Genomic DNA, 20443 nt, shown 5'->3' with positions numbered 1-20443 from the left:
ATCCAAGGTCGTCCCATCCTCTGTCATCGCATTACAGTATGCAGACAACGCTTGCGTCTGCGCACACTCTGAGGCCGAACTCCAAACCATTGTCAACACCTTCACCGAAGCATACGAGAGCATGGGCCTTACACTAAACATCCGTAAGACAAAGGTCCTCTACCAACCTGCCCCCGCCACAGAGTACTACCCCCCGATTATCAAAATCCATGACGAGGCCTTGGACGTGGACCACTTTCCATACCTCGGGAGCCTACTATCAACAAGGGCAGATGTTGATGACGAAGTCCAACACCGCCTTCAGTGTGCCAGTGCAGCCTTTGGTCACCTGAGGAAGAGAATGTTTGAAGACCAGGACCTCAAACCCAGCACCAAGCTCATGGTCTACAGAGCAGTAGTGATACCCGCCCTCCTGTATGCTTCAGAGACATGGACCATATACAGCAGGCACCTCAAAGCACTGGAGAGGTACCACCAATGCTGCCTCCGCAAGATCCTGCAAATCCATTGACAGGATAGGCGCACCAGCGTCAGTGTTCTCGCTCAGGCCAACATCCCCAGCATCGAAGCTTTGCCCATGCTCGATCAGCTCCGATGGATGGGCCACATCGTCTGCATACCCGATACGAGACTCCCAAAACAAGCGCTCTACTCGGAGCTATGATACGGCAAGAGAGACCCAGGTGGGCAAAGGAAACGCTTCAAGGACACCCTCAAAGCCTCCTTGAAAAAGTACAATATCCCCACTGACACCTGGGAATCCCTGGCCCAAGACCGCACAAAGTGGAGGAGAAGCATCCGGGAAGGCGCCGAACACCTCGAGTCTCTTCACCGGGAGCAAGCAGAAGCCAAGCGCAAACAGTGGAAGGAGCGCACGTCAACCCAAGCACCCCACCCACCTGCCTCTTCAACCATCGTCTGCCCCACCTGTGACAGAGGTCCTGCATTGGACTAATCAGTCACCTGAGAACTCATTTTTAGTGTGGCAGCAAGTCATCCTCGGTTCCGACGGACTGATTAAGAAGAAGTATCATGGTTCAGGGTGTTCAGTGCTCCTGACTGGAGAAGACTAGAAAAATAAAGAGGGTAACATTTGGGGTGGCATCGGAGTGCAACATGTTGGAACTGCATGGTGCTGTATCACAGAGTAACTTTGTTCACTACTTATTAACTTCCGAATCTTGATTGAGTTGTGGGAGGCAAGGGGTTGGGGTAAAAATACATAGCAGAAAACTAAAACTAAATCTTTCTGGGGTGGAGTCAAACTTTTCAGAAGGTAAAAGTATTCTGCAATTCTTTTTTTTTTGTGTTCATCTGTGTTTCGTTCAGAATTTTCTCCTTCCTCACCACGCCTTCCAGCAAAACAAATGCTTGGTACTCAAACAAGACTGATAATGTACTGAGCCTTGAGGCAATTAACATTTATGAAGTAAATGTGAGAGATAATACAAGCTAAACAGGTACGGTACAGAATGTTTAAAGAAATTTGATTTCTGGAATGAAATTGCATCCCAAGAAATAGTGGCCTAGAAATTCGGTATAGCTGCGTTTGGGGCGCTAGTCCTGGCGATGCACAAAGTTTAGCGCCAGGCGCAATTTAGCGCCACCTAGCGCGATATTGGGTTGCAGCACCCCTAAAGGTGATTGTGGCGCTAAATCAGGCACTGCATGCTACTCTTAAGGCGCTAACCCGGCGGCGCAACCCAATTTCGCCGCGGCGGGGCGCTGCGAGGGTGCTGTCAATAATCACTTTCCCTGAGACACACTGGCGCCGGCCAGCTCTTAAAGGGGCAGGTCAATTGGCATCACCAGACACACTCACTGCCTTGTAGGCCTTCAAAGCGGTGGGAGCCTACCTGTGGCGCACCAGCCTAGCAAGACATGGAAAGGGTGAGGCAGAGGGCGGAACGCCTCACTGATGGGGCATTGGATGCTTTGGTTGGCGCAGTGGAATCAAGGCCAAGGAAGATGGTCGGAATGTGATTTATGTTTTGGACAGTCTCCCGGGTGTGAGAGCCAGTTATGTGTCAGTGTATTAGTTTTACTTTCTGTTGCCATAGCTTTCTCATGTTTGAAGGAACCACATTTTGTGTAATGAAACACTTTCTTCATTTACAATGGCCATGCCTTCTATTTACATGCATCGTGCCCTTCACAGGCTTGGGGGTATCAGACCGGTTCCATTCCTGTTCTTGGAATGGCAGCAAGCATTCCGTGAGAGGGGCCTAGAAGCTACTTCTGATCAGCCTCTGACGCGCAGCCTGAGAAGAGCCGCTCGCGTAGAAGTTCAGGCCAGCAGGCATCTTCTCAGCCACCGACAGAGATGTCCTGCACCTTATCTGAGGCTGCAGATCTGGCTGAAGCAGCTGGCACAGCTCAGTCACCACCTCCCTTCTAAATTGCAGCCTTCTGACACACTGCTTCTCCGGCATGTTCATGTAGGAAAACTGCTGTCGGAAAACCCTGCCAGCGTAAGGTCTGCTGTGGCGACGTCTGTTGGCCCTCCTCCATCTGGCCATGCCCGCCCCCCTCTCCCAGCGTCTCAGTGCCCTTTCCAGATGATTCAGCAGCAGGACGTTCCCCTCCAATGCAGCCCCCATAATAGGTGCCCACAGGAAGGTTCCCCGTTGTCAAGGGTCACCAACAGCAAGGTGATAGTCAGAAGGCTGAAGATCGTCTGCCTGCGCTGGCTCAGTGGTCAAATGGCTCTCAGTGTGCAGCTCAGCAACTCTTTGTAGCTCTCGAGGAAGTTGTGCTCCAAAAATGGCTGCCGCTTTTAAACCACACCAGTCCCCTTTAAATAACGCTCCTCCAGCCAGAGAGTGACTTGGTAAGGTCCAGGTAAGCTGTCACTATTAGCGCCAGGCGCTACGGAGGGGGACGCCACTGAATTTCCTGTCCGGGGCGCCCAAAGGGCATTGCATACTCAAATGACGTCATAATCAGCCTGCGCCCATGAGCGGGCGCTAAGATTTAGCGCCGGCGCTAAATGCATGCTCAATATGGGGCTAGGCGCCTTGCGCCCGCCTGGAAATTGGCTAGCGCCCCACTTCTCGGCCTCTTTAGGTGTTAATCGGTGGCGCTAACAATCGAATTTCTCCCCCAATATCTTTGCTTTTTTGATACGGAATTTTATATTTTCCCTTTCTAGGTCATCTCATACTTCAGACCATAGGTTAGCAAAGATGATGAGCAAGCAATGGGCCACCAGACCTCTGATAGTTCTCCCCTCCAACCATATTCACGGAGGCCTGCAAGAACAGTGTGGATGACTGTCTTAGCATCTGTTTGGTGCTGAAATTAGAAACTCTCTGTGCAGGGAACTGAACCCCCAGTACTCCATGGAACTTTACCAGCTCTTCAATACCACTGCTTTTCAAGGTGTTATAACATTAAATTTTCATTACTTACCTCACAATGCAAAAACACCTTAGGTCAGTCAAATCATTAACAGCTGATAAATAATAGTGTTTATACTACTTAAAGTGCTAGGGAGAAAAATTGACCCCCCGGCCAATTTTCCCAGGTAGCGCCCCGAGATTCTGAAATGCTCTTTCTAGTTTTTTTTTCCTTTGTCTTCGCCAGCGATCGATCAGCCTGGCACTCTGCTGCAGTGCATCGGGTTGATCGGGCCAGATTGTGGCTGCCGCTGGGGACCAGGGAAGTTTTCCCCTTGCAGAGCCTGCAGCGATGGACCTTCCCTTTAAGGGAGGGAAGGAACCTTCCAACGCGGCAGTGCTGCACGGCCCAGTGTGCAGCACTGCTCACCTACCACCCCACCTGCTGCGCTCCAGGAAGGAAGTGGAGAGCTTGATTTAGTGCTTCACTTCCTTCCTGGAGCGCAAACCCCAAATTTTTTAACAGCTGAAAAACATTAGTGCCTGGTGCTAATTTTTTCAACTTTTAAAAGTTACCGCCCCAAACAGGACGATACCGAATTTCCCCCCCCCTCCCCTAAATCTAGACAAGGGAAGCAGAGTCGATTAATTATTCATAGACTTGCTTATGAGATCAATTTTCCTGGCTCTTCAACTGCTTAACAGTGAAAGTTGTAACACAGCTGCTACAGGGCAATGCAGTGGTGCCTAACTCAACAATGTACCTTCAGCAAAATTAAAATAATCATTGTTTAAGATTTGTTAATGCAGACAGTGCATCTAAGGGTACAGTAGCATAGTGGTTATGTTACTGGAGAAGTAATCCAGAAGCCTGGACTAATAATCTGGAGACGTGAATTAACTGAATTCATTTGATTTCAGTTAGTTAAATAAATCTGGAATTAAGCGCTAGTTTCAGTAATGGTGACCACGAAGCTAACGGATTGTCGGAAAACCCATCTGGCTCACCAACATCCTTTAGAGAAGGAAACCTGCCGTCCTTACCCAGTCTGGCTCCAGACCCACAGCAATGTGGTTGACTCTTAACTGCCCTCCGAAATGGCCTCACAAGCCACTCAGTTGTATCAAACCGCTACAAAAAAGTACAGGAATAAAACCGGACATACCACTCGGCTTAAACCTAGGCAGCGGATTCGGACACGACGAAGGCACACCCAGCCCAGTCAATCCTGCAAAGTCCTCCTCATCAACATCTGGGGACTTGTGCCAAAATTGGGAGAGCTGTCCCACGGACTAGTCAAGCAACAGCCTGACATAATCACACTCACAGAATCACACCAATCTGTCAACATCCCAGACTCCTCCATCACCATCCCTTGATATGCCCTTTCCCACTGGCAGGACAGACCCACCAGAGGTGGCGGCACAGTGGTATACAGTCGGGAGGGAGAGTCCCTGGGAGTCCTCAACATTGACTTTGGACCCCATGAAGTCTCATGGCATCAGCTCAAACGTGGGCAAGGGAACCTCCTGCTGATTACCACCTACTGCCCTCCCTCAGCTGATGAATCAGTACTCCTCCATGTTGAACACCACTTGGAAGAAGCACTGAGGGTAGCAAGGGCACAGAATGTTTCTGGGTGGGGGACTTCAATGTCCAACACAAAGAGTGGCTCGGTAGCACCACTACTGACCGAGCTGGCCAAGTCCTGAAGGACATAGCTGCCAGACTAGGCTTGCAGCAGGTGGTGAGAGAACCAACACAAGGGAAAAACCTACTTGACTTCACCAATTTACCTGTTGCAGATGCATCTGTCCATGAAAGTATTGGTAGCAGTGACCACCGCACAGTCCTTGTGGAGACGAAGTTCCGTCTTTGCACGGAGGACACACTCCATCGCGTTTTGTGGCACTACCACTGTGCTAAATGGGATACATTCAAAACAGATCTAGCAGCTCAAAACTGGATATCCATGAGGCACTGTGGGCCATCAACAACAGCAGAATTATATTCCACCACAATCTGTAACCTCATGACCCAGCATATCCCTCACTCTACCATTACCATCAAGCCAGGGACCCACCCTGGTTTAGTGAGGAGCGTAGAAGAGCAGGCGTACCAAAAAAATGAGGTGCCAACCTGGTGAAGCAAAACACAGGACTACATGCATGCTAAACAGCGGAAGCAGCATGCTACAGACAGAGCTAAGCGATCCCACAACCAACGGATCAGATAGAAGCTCTGCAGTCCTGCCACATCCAGTCGTGAATAGTGGTGGGCAAGTAAACAACTAACAGGAGAAGGTGGCTCCATGAACAGCCCCATCCTCAATGATACGGTCGGAAGTGCCCCGCAAGTTCCGGGTTTCAGCTTGACAGATCAGCCGCATGCGCAGGAAATGGACATTCGCTGGCGGAGAGTTGGGCTATTTGCCCAACTACTGCCCAGTGAATGCCCACGAAACTCTTACGCCTGGTAAAAGCAGGTGTAGGGCCTTCTTTTACTAGCATAAGGGTTTAAAATGTTTTTTTAATGATTTAAACATTCTAAACCTTTAAAATTAGTTCAGGTTATTTTTGGTCCCTTTAAAAATGTTTAAATTGATTTTTCAAAAAATTAAATGTTTGTTTTAAATGTTTAAATTAATTGTATCTTAAATAATTTTTAACATGTGGGGGGAGAAATTCGGTATCGCCCCATTTAGGGCGCAATTATCGGCCGGAAGCAAAGTTTAGCGCCTGGCGCTAATTATCGCCTCCGACTGCAAACTTGGCTTCTATCGCCCCTGGAGGTGATTGGAGTGCTAAATCAGGTGCTACACACCTCTCTTAAAGCGTTAACACCGAGGAGCGAGGCACTACCTCAGAGCGCTGGCAAAGCTCAGGTGATGTCAGTCAGCAATGGAACACAGACACATTAGCGCCGGCCAGTTCTTAAAGGGGAGGGTCATCTTGCTCTCCATCCACACCCTGCTCATTGCAGCCTTGAAAGACCTGTACATCAATTCTGCTGGAAAGAACAATGGAGAGGCCCAGGGAAAGAGCTCAGAGTGCAGTCCCCATAGTCTCTTCTAAATCGATGCAAGGAAGGTCAAATCAAAATGAACCTGCAAAGTGCTGCTCAGTACCCAAAACTCCTTCACACAGCGTTGAATCTCTCCAGAAGTCTATCTCTCTGTCTCTCTCTGAATGCGTGGTGCAAAAATGTCACCAACAAAAAAAGGCAGGAAGCAGTCGCCTTTAAATAGCGCTCCCCCAGTCGCTTCCCGACTGCAAAACATTCCCCTCAACCTATCGTTGCTAGCGGCAGGCGGTAAGGCAGGGGACGCCACTCAATATCCGGTCCGCGGCGCTACCAGGGTGTTGCACGCTCGACTGATGTCATGATCTGCGGGCGTAGGAGATCTTAGCGGTAGCGTTTAGCGCCGCCGCAAAATGTCTGGTCAATTTCGCGAGTGGCACAAACATTGCCGCACCCGGGCGCTAGTTGCTTTGCGCCCCATTAGCGCCCTCTTAGGGTGCTAATGGGAGGCGCAGAACAACCAAATTTTTCTCTCGTGGTGATTTATTTTTATTTAGGTTGTGTGAAAGTGTGTTTTTTTTTTTAGGTGAGTCCTATTATGCTTATGGGGAGTCTGTACGTAAATGGATTCCCATAAGCATAATGGGAATCCCCGTTTGTGATTGGTTGGGCCGGCACACGTGATCCCAGGCCGGCCCACGTGATCCCAGGGACGCTTGCGAACCGCAAGAGTCCGAAGATACGGAGGCACCAGGTGGTTGCGTACTTTCCTTGCGGATCGGAGGCATTCACCCGTGGGAAGCCTCCGACCCGCAATTTCAGGTCCAATTTTTTTTCAAAAGGGAATTGGATAAATACTTGAAGGGGAATAATTTTCAATGCTATGGGGAAAGGGCAGAGGAGTCAGCACAGGCACGATGGGCTGAATGGCCTCCTTCTGTGCTGTATCATTCTATGATTTTTATGATGGTCTGTTCCACATGTTGAACACTTTAGCATACTGAGTCTTCAGAGGCATGTTACAAATGTCTCTGACAGTCTTGATATCCAACAGCCACCATGTTAATCTAATCCACCCATTCTGATACATCCTGAAAGAATTTCAATAAATTTGTTAGCCATAATTTGTTTTTCATAAACATGTGTTATGAATTGTAAGCTGTTTTATCCACAGTAGGTAAAACACAGAACAATGAGATTGATGAGAGTTGCTCGATACAGCTTTTGTTCACATACTATTGCAAAAATAAAGAAGATGAGAGTGCTGGCCCACTCCAGTGAATCATCTAACTCAACTTATCAAAGCACAATCTCTCTGTGCCTTGCCCTGGTGCCCAGGAAAGCAGTTTCCTCCCTTTACAGCCTTCCACGAGCTCTTCATGGTGTCTGTGTTCTGATTTTTAAAAGCCTCTCTCACAGCCCCCAGACAAGTCAAAAAAAAATTCCAACTCTAAAGGTCCAAATCATTGCTCTGAATAACCAGACATGGATCATGATTATTTGGGTCTTCGAGAACTTTCCGTCTCAGGTTGTGATTGTCATTTGTCTGCCTAGTGATCCGCAACTCAGCATGGGGCTGTCATGGGAAGCTAAGCTTGTTTGAGGCAAGCTTTTGCTAAAAAAAAACACATCTCAACATAGGTCATGTCCAAATCCCTTCTGTGAAAAAGTGGATCAGTGAATCCCAAACTGTGACACCCCAACAGAGACATGGCAGAACACCGCTTAGCACATCTTCCTGCACAAAATACTGGGGGGAGAAATTCACTATCGCCTCGTTTGGGATGCTCATTTTTAAAAGTTTGAAAAGTTAGCGCCAGGGGCTAATGATTTCAAACTTTTGAAAAATTCGCCGTTTGCACTCCAAGAAGGAATTGGAGCGCTAAATCAAACGCTCCACTTCCTTCTTGGAGCGCAATCGGCAGTAGGCGGGGTGGAGACTTCAGCAGCGCTGCACGGCCCAGTAAAGGGAAGAGCCATCGCTGCAGGCTCTGCAATTTAAAAAGTACCTACCTGGACCACCAAGGCGGCCGCGATCCCGCGCCATCAGCCCGACACTCAAGCCGAGTGCCGGGCTGATCGATCACGGGCAGGAACCCATGAAAAAATCTGGAACAAGAAAGGTAGGGTTATTTTTAAACTTACCTCAGCCACCTCGTCTTTAATCATCGCCCCCAAAGCGGCCGGCCGCCCGATGCACGCCTCCTGCAGCTGTCGGTGTTTTCGACCGGCGCTACTGCAGGGGGCGGAAATCAATTTTGGGTCCGGGGCGCTAAGCACAGTGATGACGTCATGATCTTCAGGCGAAGGAGATCGGGGGGCAACACCATAGTGCCGCCGCAAAACTCACACCGAATATGGCAGGAGTCGATGTTAGCGCCACGCCCGGGGGCGCTAATGGGAGATGCAAAGGCATCCAATTTCGCCGCATTCTTACCAGATGGCATAGACAGGCACACTTTCTTTTTTCTAAACTACCAGCACTGGGCAGTGATTGGTGTTACCTGATTGAGAAGGCAGGGGCATGCTAATGAATCACCTCAGCTAACTTATCCCAGGTAGACCAGACAGTGACAGGCTAAGACTTCTGCAGGGCTAATGCACTCTATACAATTAAACACATTTCATGTTCTTTGATTTGCTGTGAAAATAGAAAAACAAAATTCTGCACTTGAAAATGAATAATGTTTGTTTCATTGCCTCACAGATAACTTTTTTTGAAAAAGCCAAGAAAACAGCCATTAACAACGTCAGTATTGGCTGTAAACATTATTTTAATGGTGATGCTTCATCTAAAGATGATTTCACCACAAATTGAGGTAGCTGTCTTATGTGCAACAGAATTCAGCTGACAGCATAGCAACTCGTGGCTAATTTTCTTCAGATGTCTACAATAGAAAGTAGCTGTGTGCATGAATATTGTAGAACAGGTGGTCAAAGAGCTGTCAAGTCCCAAGATGTAAGTCCTGCTTCATAATAAACCAGTCAAATGTATTACTGAAATGTTATCAGCATTAAGTTAATCATAAGCTTTCTGTAAATATAGCAGACCATTTCCATAGCATTGTCATTATGCTTTTGAGAAGCTGTTTTAATTAGTCTTTTTTTTATTCATTCATGGGATGTGGGCATTGCTGGCAAGGCCAGCATTTATTGCCCATCCCTAGTTGCCCTGGAAAAGGTGCTAGTGAGCCACCTTCTTGAGCCGCTGCAGTCCATGTGGTGAAGGTGCTCCCACATTGTTGTTAGGTGGGGAATTCCAGGATTTTGATCCAGCAATGATGAAGGATCGGCGATATACTTCTAAGTCAGGATGGTGTGTGACTTGGAGGGGAACTTGGAGGGGATGGTGTTCCCATGCGCCTGCTGCCCTTGTCCTTTTAGGTGGTAGAGGTCGCGGGTTGGGGAGCTGCTGCCGAAGAAGCCTTGGCGAGTTGCTGCAGTGCATCTTGTAGATGGTAAACTCTGCAGCCATGGTATGCCGGTGGTGGAAGGAGTGAATGTTTAAGGTGGTGGATGGGGTGCCAATCAAGCGGGCTGCTTTGTCCTGGATGGTTTTGAGCTTCTCGAGTGTTGTTGCTGCTACACTCATCCAGGCAAGTGGGGAATATTCCATCACACTCCTGACTTGTGCCTTGTAGGTGGTGGAAAGGCTTTGGGGAGTCAGGAGGTGAGTCTCTCACCACAGAATACCCAGCCTCTGACCTGCTCTTGTAGCCATAGCATTTATATGGTTGGTCCAGTTAAGTTTTTGGTTAATGGTGACCCCCAGAATGTCGATGGTGGGGGATTTGACAATGGTAATGCCATTGAATGTCATAGGGATGTGGTTAGACTCTCTCTTGTTGGAGATGATAATTGCCTGGCACTTGTGTGGAGTGAATGTTACTTGCCACTTATCAGCCCAAGCCTGGAAGTTGCCCAGGTCTTGCTGCATGTGGGCACACACTACTTCATTATTTCAGGAATTGCGAATAGAACTGAACACTGCAATCATCAGCGAACATCCCCACTTCTGACCATATGATGGTGGGAAGCAATGTTCCCCGTAATTTTTTTTGGATGTGTGGCCCATTTCCCAGTTTCTGGTCCCGGGCTGTGCGGGACTGACAGGGAGCTACACGGCCTGATTTAAACTTAACAGGGGGAACCTGAAGCGGGAAATGGAAGCGGGAGCTGTCAGCTCCAGAAAGTAAGTGCCTTTTACGGCACTCCTTGTGGGCCAGGAGTAGCAGGAGTGCTCCCCTCAGCCCCTCAAGGAAGCCTTCAACCTCCCCACTGCCTTTCTCTCTCTCTGACGCGATTGCCGATCTCCCCCCACCCTCAAGCCCCAATCTCTGGCTCACCTCTCCCGATTGCCACTCTCTTCCTCACCCACCGCACCCCCCGCCCCTCCCCCAAGCCCCAATCTCTGGCTCCTTACATCCCTATTTAAAAAGGTGGTAGAGAGAAAATGAGGAATTATAGGCCGGTAAGCCTGACATCGGTAGTGGGGAAAATGCTAGAGTCCATTATAAAAGATATAATAGCAGAGCACTTGGAAAACAGTGACGGGATTGGACAAAGTCAACATGGATTTCCAAAAGGTAAATCATGCTTGATTAATCTACTGGAATTTTTTGAGGATGTAACTGGTAGAATAGATAAAGGAGAACCAGTGGATGTGGTGTATTTGGACTTTCAGAAGTCTTTCGATAAGATCCCGCATAAGCGATTAGCGTGCAAAGTTAAAGCACATGGGATTGGGGGTAAGGTACTGTCTTGGATAGAGAACTGGTTGGCAGACAGGAAGCAAAGAGTTGGAATAAACGGGTCTTTTTCCGAGTGGCAGGCAGTGACTGGTGGGTTACCGCAGGGATTGGAGCTAGGACCCCAGCTATTCACAATATATATATAAATGATCTAGACAAGGGAACTAGATGTAATATCTCCAAGTTTGCAGACAACACAAAGCTGGGTGGGCGTGTGTGCTGTGAGGAGGATGCAGAGAAACTCCAGTATGATTTGGACAGGTTGGGTGATTATACCACATTTGCCGTGCATCTGCCCAATGTGGATAAATGCAAGGCTATCCACTTCGGTGGCTAAAACAGGAAGACAGATTATTATCTGAATGGCAATAGATTGGGAAAAGGGGAAGTGCAACAAGACCTGGGTGTCCTTGTGCACCAGTCGCTGAAGGTAAGCATGCAGGTGCAGCAGGCGGTTAAGAAGGCAAATGGTATGTTGGCCTTCATAGCGAGAGGATTTGAGTACAGGAACAAGGATGTCTTGCTGCAGTTGTACAGGGCCTTGGTGAGACCACACCTTGAGTATTATGTGCAGTTTTGGTCGCCTTATCTGAGGAAGGATGTTCTTGCCATGGAGAGTGTGCAGCAAAGATTCACCAGACTGATAACTGGGATGGCACGAATGACGTATGAGGAGAGATTGGGTCGATTAGACTTATATTTGCTAGAGTTTAGAAGAATGAGAGGGGATCTCATTGAAACTTATAAAATTCTAACAGGACTAGACAGACTAGATGCAGGAAGGATGTTCCCGATGGCGGGGGAGTCCAGAACCAGGGGTCACAGTCTAAGGATAAGGGGTAAGCCATTTAGGACTGAGATGAGGAGGAATTTCTTCACCCAGAGATTGGTGAACCTGTGGAATTCTCTACCACACAAGGCAGTTGAGGCCAATTCATTAAATATATTCAAGAAGAGGTTAGATATATTTCTTAATGCTAAAGGGATCAAGGGATATGGGGAGAAGGCAGGGACAGGGTACTGAGTTTGGATGATCAGCCATGATCTCATTGAATGGCGGAACAGGCTTGAGGGGCCGAATGGCCTACTCCTATCTTCTATAATTGCAGTTCTCTTCCTCCCCCACCCTCAAGCCCCGATCTGTAGTTCCTTCCTAATTGCCGGGACTGTCCTGTAGGATCCCCGGCTGTGGTTTCCTGCTGCTGGTTTTCTCGCCGAGCAGCTGGCCAGCCAGTCAATTTGGCCGGCTGCCGGGCGGGAAATGGAAAATAAAAACTATAATGAGGTTCCACTACTAAATTCAGCGGGACTTCCGCGTCCTCGGCCTAGCCGGGTTTCCCCTGCCCTATCGCACCCGCCCCTGCACCCTTCCCATAAATATCGGGCCCAATGTCTCTGTTTATAAAGCCAAGGATCCTCTCTGCTTTTTTAACAGCCTTCTCAACTTGTCTTGCCAGCTTCAAAGATTTGTGTATGTACACCCCCAGGAGACTCCGTTCCTGCACCCCCTTTAAAATTGTACAAAAGAACATAGTTGATTCAGATCAACACCTTTAAAAGGAAGCTGCAGCAATAGCTGTTGAGAAAGGGATTGAGAGTGATAGAGATTTCAATAGCACAATTTGATTTATTTTCCCCAAGGAAGGTTGGGAAGGAACTTGGTGTTCCTTCAATTAGGAGATAGATCTATGATAGAATGATTATTCATGAACTCTATATGGAGTGGGCTTGTTAGGCCAAATGGTCTTTTTCCACTCATTATGCTAAGCAACTCTCACACATATCCTTATACTGTAGTTAGTTCAGAAACAGCTTTGGCAGACGTCTGTAATTAGGCACCTGACTACTGGAGAAAAGAGCAAAATACACACCCAAAAAGAAAAACATAAAAAGGCTTTCACTTAATGCAACGAATTGAGACTCAAGTGAAGAATGTAAAAAAAGAAATGGTCATATCCAGTAAGGGGAACTGTTTTTGGAACCAAATGTGGAAGAGGAAAATAGTCTCTGCGTGGATCATTTACGTAGAGTTAAATGGGATGAATAGTATTTTTTTCATCATCTTCTTAGGTCTCTGAATGTTCTTTTCCAGGTCAACAAACCACTTATGTATCCTGCCCACTATGTGTGGTGAATGGCAACAAATTAAGGGCGTACCTGCGGTTCACACGATCCTGACATTCTTTAACTTCTTGCGTACTAGGGTGGCCACTCTCTACCAGGTGGTTAGCTGTATGATTTACTTCAGCGATCCGAGATCCCAAATTGTTCATTTCCTGTTCCAAGGTTTCAAATCTAAGAACAGTGTGAGGAAACAATAAGTAATGTAGCTTATGACATACTTTTAGAAATCACAATGAGCATGGTGGCACTTTTTCCAAGATTCTTAATATAACATATTAACATATTGTAATGCATATTCATTGCATCATTTTTTGCTAAGGTGCTGATGATCACCACTCAATGAACTTGCAGCAACTACATCCCAATAAATTAGTATGCGGCTCATCATGCACCCACGACAAAATGCGTTCATCATGACTGGTCATAAACCTCTAAAAAGAATTGGGTGCCATGCAGCAATTTCAAAGATGTAATGTCATTGTGGGGTTCTGATAATATTGCAAACCATTCGAATATCGCCTTTACAATTTTTAATGCACCTGAATGCTGTGATGAGATCACTGGCTTGTAACTGCTCCATTAATGCATTTATACTTTGTATTGCATGTAAATTTGTTGGTGATGAACAGCAGTTTAACTTTGGCTAAACCTACAGTTAGAATGTTATAATTCCTCCTCCTGCTCATCAAATATCTAGGATATAGAATCATAACAATTACAGCACAAAAGGTGGGGCAATTTTAACCTAACCCATCCACCAGGAAACTGATGAGATTAGGTGCAATGCCAGTTTTACACCCCACCCGATTTTACTGTCTCTTGAAGTAAATGGAGAGTAATATTGGGCAGGTTGTAAAACTGGCATTCCATCTGAACCTGTGGGTTGCTCGCCCAGCGAATTAGGTTAAAAACACCCCTATTGTATCTGTCCAGTACTAGCTCTTCAACTGGAACTATCCACCCAAGTGCTATATCTGACTTTAATTATAAACGTTTTTATTCTTCCTTTTCAAATACTTATCCAATTTCCTTTTAAATGGTCGCTGCATTAATAGCCACTTGTGACAAAGCATTCCATATTCTAATAACCCGTGTCAATTCATTTTTTCCAACTAGTGATAATCCTGAGTTTTTGACTCTTTATTTCTGTTTCACCAATCAGTGGAAACAATTTTTCACTACTTATCTTTTTAAAACTTTTAATAACATTTTGAAAATCTGTTAGTTCCCGCCTTAACCTTCTCTATTCTACTGAATAGCCTCAGTGAACATGAAATGCACTAACAATCAGCACCACACTGATAGGTGCGGCCAGCACAGAACTGACCAAAGAATGCCTCCCCTGCATAAAATCACAAACAGAAATATTGTAATCCGTAAGGAATACTAGAGAATGGTTGTAAGGCTGTAACGCAAGCTCAGGGTCAGATGCAGGTTCTAAACTATCTGCAGTTGTTTACTATGGTTTATTATGTTATTTGACACACTCATAACCTGCTATAATTAGATTACTGTTTTGTAATCACTCTCAGGTACATCAAATTAAATAGAGGATGGTGCAAGCTAAAGAAAGTGGCTCTAGACTATGGTTCAAGATATACAAAGAGGTCAACTGTATAAGCTTATATGGGGGCGGGGGAAGGGTCATCGACCTGAAACGTTAACTCTGTTTCTCGCTCCACAGATGCTGCCTGACCTGCTGAGTATTTCCAGCATTTTCTGTTTTTATTTCATAATCCTAAAGTGGTTTGCTCTCTGTCAATTAATTTGCTCATTATTAACAACTTTGGGACATGAATTCAATAAGGCTCATTCATTATGAAGCACCCACAGGTTGTTTAATGTGTACCTTCCAAACACTCAGAATTTTAAATGTATCATTCAGGGTGATTACAACCACCATGGTTGGCATGGCCCTCCCAAGAGTCAATTAAAACTATTGAAGATCTGTGAGAGTATTGGCTTTGACTTAAACAATACTAATGAACATACAAAGTAAATAAATGAATCTATTGCATTTTCAGTTTGTACCTGTGCTCTACTACTTCCAGATCATCTAGTTTCTTTGGAATCTCTATTCCCTCCAGCCACTTCTCCTTTTCATTCAACCATAATTCACATGCATCAGCTTCACTAAACATTATATAGAGAGCAAGGGCATCCTGCAATCGCTGCCTCCGTAGATCCGATAGAGCTACGAGATCTGCATATAGCTCCTTTATCGCCCCCTGTCGATCTCTTATCTCTGGTAGTTTCCTGAATTCATCTGGGAGGCTCTGTAGCTGTTTATTTAGAGCATCAATAGCTGTCCCAGACTTCATGATTTCATCTGTAAGGTCCCTGTGTTTCTTCACCAGTGTTTGTGTTGAAAATTCATCGTGACCTACATCATCAGAAGACATGATGCGATAGGTGTCCTGTAACCAAGTTTTGGTATCATCTGCATCCACTTGGAACTGGAAGAAGTTTTGTGCATCCTGAAGATTTTGTTTGCGGAAAGCAGCCAACTCCTCCAGATCCTTCCACATATCAAGGACTTCCTTCATTCGTTTCTTGATCTCGGGTGAAGCGAAATGTTTCTCTGCAATCATGTCCTTGCCTTCTTTAATTGTCTGCTGCAGATGAGTGCCGAGACCACCCAACTCATCCTCCAGCGCCTTATGTTTGCTTTGCAGAATCATAATACTGGTAATATCTTTCCCATAATCCTGCGAAGAGAAGATCTGCTCTCTTTCTCTAATCCAGCCCTCAGTTTCAGCCATCTCCCAGAAGAACCTCCAAAGGTGACGGGACTGCTCTAGGCGGGCCTTCCGTTCAGCTGCCAATACAGAAAGCTCCTCATAACACAGTTCCAGATGGTTGACACGGTCCTTGATCACATTGGGATCACAAGGTGTGTAACCTGGGAAAGAGATTCACAGATAATCAGTGGTTCTCTTGTTGAAAATGTTGTGGAAGTTAACTTAATTTGGTCTCGCAAAAACATGGGGGAAAAAAAATCAACTTTAGTTAGCAGAAACCTTGAGATTGATTTGCCTCTTGATGCGCTATCAATAACTCAAAAGACTAAGATTAAGCGAGTAATTAACAGGCTTTTATCAACAAGAGAATGAAGGTGTGCCTCGAGTGGTCGACCGGTCCAGAATACAGAGGGACTGTGGAGCAGTCACCTTTATACCTGGACTCGTGGGAGGAGTCAGCCGAGACATGTACAGGCATGTACACAGTGGAATACAAACAGTGGTTTACCACACCTCTACCGCCTCTAAACCATAATCACAGGACAACATCATGTCTGGAGTTATAACATAATAGCACAAAGGATGGCGTATTTACATATGGAGTAATACAAAGGCTTGAAGGTTATATATAGGATAACACAGGACAGGCAACAAGTCAGTAACATATCATAGAATTCAGAGGACACCACAAGCTGAATGAGTGAGCTCCATGCAATTGATCAGCATCATCTGACCCCCTGGATGTATTGTGTCTTTAAACTATACTCCTTATAGCTTGACCAGGTCAAGCAGATAGGGTAATTTTATTCTACTCAACAGATTATGAGGGGATTCATACTGGCAGCAAGTATTATGAGAAATCAAGTTCCTGAAATTAAATTGCATGATGTGAACTGATGTGAGGTTGGGTTTTATTTCATACCATGCTACTCTCTATATTTTAGAAATTAAATATTAAGATAACTGAAAAATTAGACACACCAAATCATCAGCAACTCTGACCAACAAAAAATTACTGAAGACCTCATTAACCCTTTCCCATTATTGTTTGCCCAATATGACTTTGCTAGATCCTCAGAATATATTCTACACGTCATGCAGCTCCACACCATAGCCAACAAAAAAAAGGATGCTAGCTTTTTCAGTTTTAATAATAAGTAACAAAACTGTACTTTCACCTCTGGGAGCCCAAATCTTGTCCAGACCGATAGGTTCTAAATCTTTTTTTTTTGCTGGATGTAAGGGTCTGAAGTGAAATGAGTTCAGGCAGTCTTAATCTAGTGGTCTTTTTTCTAAAATTCTAGAGAGTAGCACGGTATAAAATAAAACCCAAGTCCTTGACCTTCAAATGCTCACAATTTGGCACAAATTAGCACCAAAATGGCAATCCTGCGCAAAGTCCACAAAGATACCTGATATGGTAAATTGGAAGTTATACTGGTGAAGTAAGGGACACATTCTTAGTACAATGCAAGCTATACCTGACCTGGGAGTGTGTGGAAGAAACTAAAAATTGCCCTATTCCTCAATACTAAGACAGCTCAACTTGATGAGTAATATATAATACGGGATGCTGTCTTTCGGATGAGACGTTAAACCAGGGCCCCGTCTGCCCTCTCAGGTGGACATAAAAGATCCCATGGCACTATTCGAAGAGGAGCAGGGTAGTTTGCCCTGGTGTCATGGCCAATATTTATCCCTCAGCTAACATCACTAAAACAGATGATTACATTGCTATTTGTGGGACCTTGCTGTGTGCAAATTGGCTGCTGCTTTTCCCAACAATACAACAGTGACTTCAAAAAACACTTCATTATCTGTGAAGCGCTTTTGGACGTCCTGAGGTTATACAAGTTCATACATATACTGTATCTTTATACACACACATACTGTGTATTGAAACTGCTCCATAAATAGGCACAGCAACAAAAACTGAAAATCAATGGCTTGCAGTTGCTTTTAGCAATTATCTGATGGCCCTTTTCACCCAGTTTAATTACAAAAAGGTTAAACAGTATGTGAAATGGAGAACTTTAAAGAAACATCAATGTTATAAATCTCATCATCAAGAAACTACTCATGAAATAATGCTGGACGGCCAGCTGGTGGCGCCGTCCAAGGAGTATAAATACTCGGGCGTGGGCCCAGCGTTCCAGGGACATTTTGTAAGATAAGGAGCTAGTGAAGTACAACTAGACCTCCATGTTCTGAAACAAGTTGATTAAAGCCTTGTTTTATGCTCAAACCAAATGCGTAGTGAGTTTTATTACATCAATCAATATGTACCTTCTCCTTCAGCAAATTTGAGTGCCCCTGCATTGACTAACTTCACTCTGTCTGCCTGAATCGCAATGTCAGCTTCCACCAACGCATGTTTCTGGAGCAGGTCCTCCACACCCATTAAATGTTTACCAAAATCCTGTGATAGCAGTCGTACCTGAAAAAAATAAACCATTAGCTTTCTAAAGTAACTAAATATCAATTAAAAGACACACGCATACATAAATTAGAAATGTCATTGTTTCTAAAATTAAAAATAAGTTAAACATTAACGCATACAAAGATCTTCAGCACTTCTCAACAGATCAATTATCACTGGAAAAAGTTTGCTCTTTAAGTACTATAAGTATCGTCAGTAATGCTGTAGTTGGTTTACTTTATGAACCCCATTGACAGATTTGCCAGTATAAAAATAGGTTAATCAGGACAGAGTATAAGTTAGTTCTTTTCCCCATCCCTAATTTTTCTCTCCTCCTACAGATTCTTCTAAAAATAAGCCTCATAAGCTTGCTTTTTAGGCTTTTTAAACGATACCAATGCCAGCCAGTATCTCAATGTAATGCCATACGTAATTAATCAGAAAGGTATCTGTTTTTTAAAAGATCAAGTAGACACCTTGAAACCTTTAATTGGAACTATATATTATAAATATTACATATATTTAAAGCACATGCATCAAAGTTCAGATGTCACCCGTGCAAATTTCTGTCACATTCACTAAATTGTGCATTATGTGGTATAATGCCCCTATCCTCACAAACTTATCACAGGAGATCCACAAGCTTTTTGTAATTATATGGATCTGTATTATCTGATAAGAAATGGGAAGGAATAATTAATTCACATTTCAAAGACCAGATGATATAACTAGTACTTGTTCGTTTTAAAGAAAATCAGTTACAAATAATCATTAGTGATAATTACATTCTGCTCATTACTCCCTTGCACTGAGTTGGACAGCAGGAGAAAGCTGAATTAACATTAACTGAAGGTCAGGTTCGAAAAGGTAATGACAGTGGCCTATAAATTCGGTGACGCCCCGCCAGCACGTTTGCGCCGGAAATTTAGCGCCTGCCGCCGAGCCAGTTGTGCCCGCCCCAAATTCACTTTCAGCGCCCCAAAGCGGAAGCGGGCGCTGGTACAGGGTGTGCCCGCCCCGCTTGGGGCGCTGAAAGTGAATTTCAGCGCTGCCGGTCCTGCTGCGCCACCCGATGCGGAGCGGCAGGCTGCTGTACTGCAGGCCTCCCCCTTCTCTTAAGGGGGAGGTGCCTGCAACGGCCGGAGCCCCGTTGAAAGTGCCGGCAAAAGAGCCCGGCACAACGGCGAAGTGCCGGGCTCCACGGAAACCAGCCGGCAATGCCACGGGGGGGGGGTGGAGGAGGCCGGGGAAGGAGGTGCGGGCAGGCGGCCGCCGAAAAAGCGGCCGGCCGCACCTCCGCTTTAAATAGCGCCTCTAAGGCTGCAGCACGGCCAGGTTTTCAAAAAGTTGTTAGCGGCCGCCAGGGAAGAGGCGGCCGCTACTGAAGATGGGGATCGGCGTGGTTTCGGGCGGTACCGGGGCGCTGCGCACACCGATGACGTCATCGGTGCCGGCGCAGCGCTACCGGCTTACGCCGATTTAAAGGCCCACCTAATTTCAGCGGCGACGCAACTTCCGGCGCAACCCACTCTTGCGCCCCTAAATGGGCGCAAACCCAAGGGAATTTCTAGGCCAGTGCCTTTATTGTATATACATTTTTTTAAATGTCTAATCTAGAGAAAAATCTGAATATGAGCAATAAAAAAGGATCTAACAGTTATGTTGTGTTTTTATTTTCAAAAGAGGTATTGGTCATCTCGAGAGCTTGAGCACAGAGCTCGGAGACAGAGCTGGGAGAACGCAAACAGAGTGGATCGCAAGCAGAGTGGAGGAATTTGGTGAGCGCAGGAAGTCGGTGGAGAGGAGGAAGGCGGCTGAGACGTCTAACTGAAAAGGAGGAGTGGAGCCACAGAACCCAAGGTCTCTAAGTTAATAGACACGAGAGCAGACCTGTGGGAGAGAGAGAGGAGCGGCCGCAGCTAAAGGTAGGCCCAAGAGCTCAGAGCCCGGAGGGAGCATGAGCGTCAGGGAGTGAGGTAAGTGACGTCAGCATAAGGGAAGGAGCTGATTGGTGAGTAGCTAGTGATTTTTAAGTCTTAAGTTTATTT

At 45.8% G+C, this 20443-nt stretch overlaps 1 protein-coding gene across 2 annotated transcripts in view; it reads right to left on the bottom strand.

Annotated features, from left to right (window-relative positions):
* The window catches only part of LOC147109531 (spectrin beta chain, non-erythrocytic 1-like), a 490086-nt gene that overhangs the window by 180361 nt on the left and 289282 nt on the right, over positions 1–20443 (bottom strand). For both annotated transcript variants that reach the window (XM_086003569.1, XM_086003568.1), the window contains exons 13-15: positions 18263–18413; positions 15267–16137; positions 13269–13406 (exon numbers count right to left, since the gene is read on the bottom strand). In XM_086003569.1, coding sequence (XP_085859695.1) covers positions 13269–13406; positions 15267–16137; positions 18263–18413 — 1160 coding nt within the window. The remainder of the gene's footprint in view (positions 1–13268; positions 13407–15266; positions 16138–18262; positions 18414–20443) is intronic.

The sequence above is a fragment of the Somniosus microcephalus genome, chromosome 12 (genome assembly GCF_052327205.1).
Source record: "Somniosus microcephalus isolate GS21.2 chromosome 12, FLI_Smic_1.0, whole genome shotgun sequence".
Lineage (NCBI taxonomy): Eukaryota > Metazoa > Chordata > Chondrichthyes > Squaliformes > Somniosidae > Somniosus > Somniosus microcephalus.
Note: the sequence above shows the minus strand (reverse complement) of the source record. Positions and strands in the feature narration are given on the sequence as shown.